At 43.7% G+C, this 6,000-nt stretch overlaps 1 protein-coding gene across 1 annotated transcript in view; it reads left to right on the plus strand.

Moving 5' to 3' along the window:
* The window catches only part of LOC309569661 (uncharacterized protein), a gene marked incomplete at its 3' end in the record, with an annotated part of 57,844 nt that extends 52,699 nt beyond the window's left edge, over positions 1 to 5,145 (plus strand). Inside the window, exons 10-14 of the mRNA XM_082275599.1 lie at positions 112 to 1,156; positions 1,300 to 2,415; positions 2,659 to 3,090; positions 3,169 to 3,429; positions 3,473 to 5,145. Coding sequence (XP_082131725.1) covers positions 112 to 1,156; positions 1,300 to 2,415; positions 2,659 to 3,090; positions 3,169 to 3,429; positions 3,473 to 5,145 — 4,527 coding nt within the window. The remainder of the gene's footprint in view (positions 1 to 111; positions 1,157 to 1,299; positions 2,416 to 2,658; positions 3,091 to 3,168; positions 3,430 to 3,472) is intronic.
* Between the last annotated feature and the right edge of the window lie 855 nt (positions 5,146 to 6,000).

Raw genomic sequence — 6,000 nt, forward strand, 5'->3', positions numbered from 1 at the left:
TGAGCTCATTGAATAGAAAAGGTCAAAGGGCACATGATGGGCATGCAGAGACTTGTTGAAGACATCCTCAAAGTTGCATAAGTAACATTTTTTTTTTTTTTTTTTTTTTAGGTAGAAACATTATTTATGGATTATTATTTTCTCACCATACCAGTAAACATCATGGCTGAGCTCTTCCATCAAAAAGAAAGTATTTTTGGACAAATTTCTGCTATCAGATATAATGTTACCTACTTGTTTTACTATGGAAATATTTGCATTGTACAACCTGGAACTTCAAAGACAACATCAGCCACTCTACCAATGAAAACAACAACTACAACAACAACATCCATCATAACCACAATTCCCTCAACAACACAGGTGACTACAGTACCATCAACTACCACAGCAGTCCCCACCACAGTTACAACAACACCTGTTACCACCACAACAATACCCTCAACAACACAGACTACTACAGTAACACCAACTACTACAACTGCCCCTACAACAACACCTGTCATAACCACAACAATTCCCTCCACAACACAGGTGACTACAGTAACACCAACTACCACAACAGTCCCCACTACAGCTACAACAACACCCGTTACCACCACAACTATCCCCTCAACAACACAGGTGACTACAGTGCCATCAACTACCACAACAGTCACCACCACAGCTACAACAAAACCTGTTACAACCACAACAATCCCCTCAACAACACAGACTACAACATTAACCCCAACTAGTACAACTGCCCCCACAACAACACCTGTCATAACCACAATTACCTCAACAACACAGGTGTCTACAGTACCATTAATTATTACAACTCCCCCTACAACAATACCCGTCACAACTACAGAAACTCCCTCAACAACACAGGTGACTACAGTAACACCAACTACCACAACAGTCCCCACCACAGCTACAACAACACCCGTTACCACCACAACTATTCCCTCAACAACACAGGAGACTACATTAACACCAACTATTACAACTGCCCCTACAACAACCCCCATCATAACCACAACAACTCCCTCAACAACACAGGTGACTACAGTAACACCAACTACCACAACTGTCCCCACCACAGCTACAACAACACCTGTTACCACCACAACAATCCCTTCAACAACACAGATTTCTACAGTAACACCAACTAGTACAACTGTCTCTACAACAACACCTGTCATAACCACAATTCCCTCAACAACACAGGTGACTACAATACCATCAACTAACACAGCAGTTACCACCACAGCTACAACACCTGTTGCCACCACAACAATTCCCTCAACAACACAGGTGACTACAGTACCATCAACTATTACAACTGCCCCTACAACAACACCCGTCATAACCTCAACAACTCCCTCAACAACACAGGTGACTACAGTAACACCAACTACCACAACAGTACCCACTACAGCTACAACAACACCTATATCCACCACAACTATCCCCTCAACAACACAGGTGACTACAGTAACACCAACTACTACAACTGCCTCTACAACAACACCCATCATATCCATAACAATTCCCTCAACAACACAGGTGACTACAGTACCATCAACTATTACAACTGCCCCTACAACAACACCCGTCATAACCACAACAACTCCCTCAACAACACAGGTGACTACAGTAACACCAACTACCACAACAGTCCCCACCACAGCTACAACAACACCTATATCCACCACAACTATCCCCTCAACAACACAGGTGACTACAGTAACACCAACTACTACATCTGCCTCTACAACAACACCCATCATAACCATAACAACTCCCTCAACAACACAGGTGACTACAGCAACACCAACTACCACAACAGTCCCCACCACAGCTACAAGAACACCAGTTACCACCACAACTATCCCTTCAACAACACAGGTGACTACCGTACCATCAACTATTACAACTGCACCTGCAACAACGCCCGTCATAACCACAACAACTCCCTCAACAACACAGGTGACTACAGTAACACCAACTACCACAACAGTCCCCACCACAGCTACAACCAAACTTGTTACCACCACAACTATCCCCTCAACAACACAGGTGACTACAGTACCATCAACTATTACAACTGCACCTACAACAACACCCGTCATAACCACAACAACTCCCTCAACAACACAGGTGACTACAGTAACACCAACTACCACCACAGTCCCCACCACAGCTACAACAACACCCGTTACCACCACAACTATTCCATCAACAACACAGGAGACTACATTAACACCAACTATTACAACTGCCCCTACAACAACACCCATCATAACCACAACAACTCCCTCAACAACACAGGTGACTACAGTAACACCAACTACCACAGCACTACCCACTACAGCTACAACAACACCTGTTACCACCACAACAATCCCCTTAACAACACAGATTACTACAGTAACACCAACTAGTACAACTGCCCCTACAACAACACCCGTCATAACCACAACTCCTCCCTCAACAATACAGGTGACTACAGTAACACCAACTACCACAGCACTACCCACTACAGCTACAACAACACCTGTTACCACCACAACAACCCCCTTAACAACACAGATTACTACAGTAACACCAACTAGTACAACTGCCCCTACAACAACACCCGTCATAACCACAACTCCTCCCTTAACAACACAGGTGACTACAGTAACACCAACTACCACAACAGTCCCCTCCACAGCTACAACAGCACTTGTTACAACCACAACTATCCCTTCAACAACACAGGTGACAACAGTAACACCAACTATTACAACTGCCCCTACAACAACACCCCTCATAACCAGAACAACTCCCTTAACAACACAGGTGACTACAGAAACACCAACTACCACAACAGTCCCCACCACAGCTACAACAATACCCATTACCACCACAGCTATCTTCTCAACAACACAGGTGACTACAGTAACACCAACTATTACAACTGCCCCTACAACAACACCAGTCATAACCACAACTCCTCCCTTAACAACACAGGTGACTACAGTAACACCAACTACCACAACAGTCCCCACCACAGCTACAACAACACCTGTTACCACCACAACAATCCCCTTAACAACACAGGTGACTACAGTAACACCAACTAGTACAACTGCCCCTACAACAACACCCATCATAACCATAATTCCCTCAACAACACAGGTGACTACAGTAACACCAACTACCACAACAGTCCCCAACACAGATACAACAACACCCATTACCACCACGATTATCCCCTCAACAACACAGGTGAGTACAGTAACACCAACTATTACAACTGCCCCTACAACAACACCCGTCATAACCACAACAACTCCCTCAACAACACAAGTGACTACAGTAACACCAACTACCACAACAGTCCCCACCACAGCTACAACAACACCCGTTACAACCACAACTATGCCCTCAACAACACAGGTGACTATAGTAACACCAACTACCACAACAGTACCCACCACAGCTACAACAACACCTGTTACCACCACAACTATCCCTTCAACAACACAGACTACTACACTAACACCAACTAGTACAACTGCCCCTACAACAACACCCATCATAACCACAACAATTCCCTCAACAACACAGGTAACCACAGTAACACCAACTACCACAACAGTACCCACCACAGCTACAACAACGCCTGTTACCACCACAACTATCCCCTCAACAACACAGACTACTACACTAACACCAACTAGTACAACTGCCCCTACAACAACACCTGTCATAACCACAACAACTCCTCCAACAACACAGGTAACTACAGTAACACCAACTACCACAACAGTAACCACCACAGCTACAACAACGCCTGTTACCACCACAACAATCCCCTCAACAACACAGACTACTACACTAACACCAACTAGTACAACTGCCCCTACAACAACACCTGTCATAACCACAACAACTCCCTTAACAACACAGGTAACTACAGTAGCACCAACTACCACAACAGTACCCACCACAGCTACAACAACGCCGGTTACGACCACAACAATTCCCTCAACAACACAGACTACTACACTAACACCAACTAGTACAACTGCCCCTACAACAACACCCGTCATAACCACAACAACTCCCCCAACAACACAGGTGACTACAGCAACACCAACTACCACAACAATCCCCACCACAGCTACAACAACACCCGTTACCACCACCTCCATCCCCTCGACAACTCAGACTACTACACTAACACCAACTAGTACAACTGCCCCTACAACAACACCCGTCATAACCACAACAACTCCCTCAACAACACAGGTGACTACAGTAACACCAACCACCACAACAGTCCCCACCACAGCTACAACAACACCTATTACCACCACAACTATACCCTCAACAACACAGGTGACTACAGTAACACCAACTATTACAACTGCCCCTACAACAACACCTGTCATAACCACAACAACTCCCTTAACAACACAGGTAACTACAGTAGCACCAACTACCACAACAGTACCCACCACAGCTACAACAACGCCGGTTACCACCACAACAATTCCCTCAACAACACAGACTACTACACTAACACCAACTAGTACAACTGCCCCTACAACAACACCCGTCATAACCACAACAACTCCCCCAACAACACAGGTGACTACAGCAACACCAACTACCACAACAATCCCCACCACAGCTACAACAACACCCGTTACCACCACCTCTATCCCCTCAACAACTCAGACTACTACACTAACACCAACTAGTACAACTGCCCCTACAACAACACCCGTCATAACCACAACAACTCCCTCAACAACACAGGTGACTACAGTAACACCAACCACCACAACAGTCCCCACCACAGCTACAACAACACCTATTACCACCACAACTATACCCTCAACAACACAGGTGACTACAGTAACACCAACTATTACAACTGCACCTACAACAACACCTGTCATAACCACAACAACTCCCTCAACAACACAGGTAACTACAGTAACACCAACTACTACAACAGTCCCCACCACAGCTACAACAACACCTGTTACCACCACAACATCCCCAGCAACAGTTGCACCTACAACTTTTGAGGTTACAGTAACCTCTATTATCGCCACTGTTGATGATGGTGGTGGTGGTGGTTATTATTATTATTATGGTTAGTAACTTCATGACTTCTAAACTACTTATCCCTGCAATTCTAAGGCCCCTTTCACACATGCGGACCGTTCATTTCATCAGTTCAATCATGACAAAATGGATGAAGTATTTATCAGTTTTTCTTCAGTGCTCCTCCATTTTTCATCAGTGCTCATCAGTTTTTCTTCAGTTTTTTTACATCCACTCTCAATGCAAAAATGGATGAAAAGCTTACCATTTGTCAGTTTACATACTTTTTCGTCCGATCTGTGTTTTTAACTAAAGAAAAATAGAGCTTTGATCAGTTTAAAAAAACGGATGATGACGGATGCGGATTTAAACTGATGTAAATGGATGATCATCCATTTACATCTGTTTTTCCATAGAGATGCATTGATGTCAGTTTTTCATCCGTCAACGGATAGATGAAAAACGGACAGCGTGTGTTAAAAGGGGCCTAAAACTGAAAATAAGGGGAAGACTATTCTCAACAAATATATTCTACAGAAGCTGGTTATTTACATCACTCACTACACCTGCAATATTACCTGGTGATTTCCGCAGCACCTTTTTGCTTAAAAAAGACTATTAGCAATATACAGTAATTACTTTTTAAGTAAAGAAGGGAGGATTCAATTTTTTTTTTTTTTTTATAGCTGCATGTTGCCCACTGGGGAGTGTCTGACCTGCATGGTCACCAGGACAGGGAAAAAGGGGCAATCTCTCTAGTGAAGTTACATGGCAGAGGTCCTAAACCTTCCCCACTTTATTTAATACCTAAAAGCAATTTGCACATTAGATTTAATCGTAGTTATTATTTAATTTTATTAATGTTTAAAGATTTTTTTTATGTCTTTTCCACATTTTGTATATAACTGA

Source organism: Pelophylax lessonae (assembly GCF_965119305.1).
Source record: "Pelophylax lessonae genome assembly, chromosome: 1".
NCBI lineage: Eukaryota > Metazoa > Chordata > Amphibia > Anura > Ranidae > Pelophylax > Pelophylax lessonae.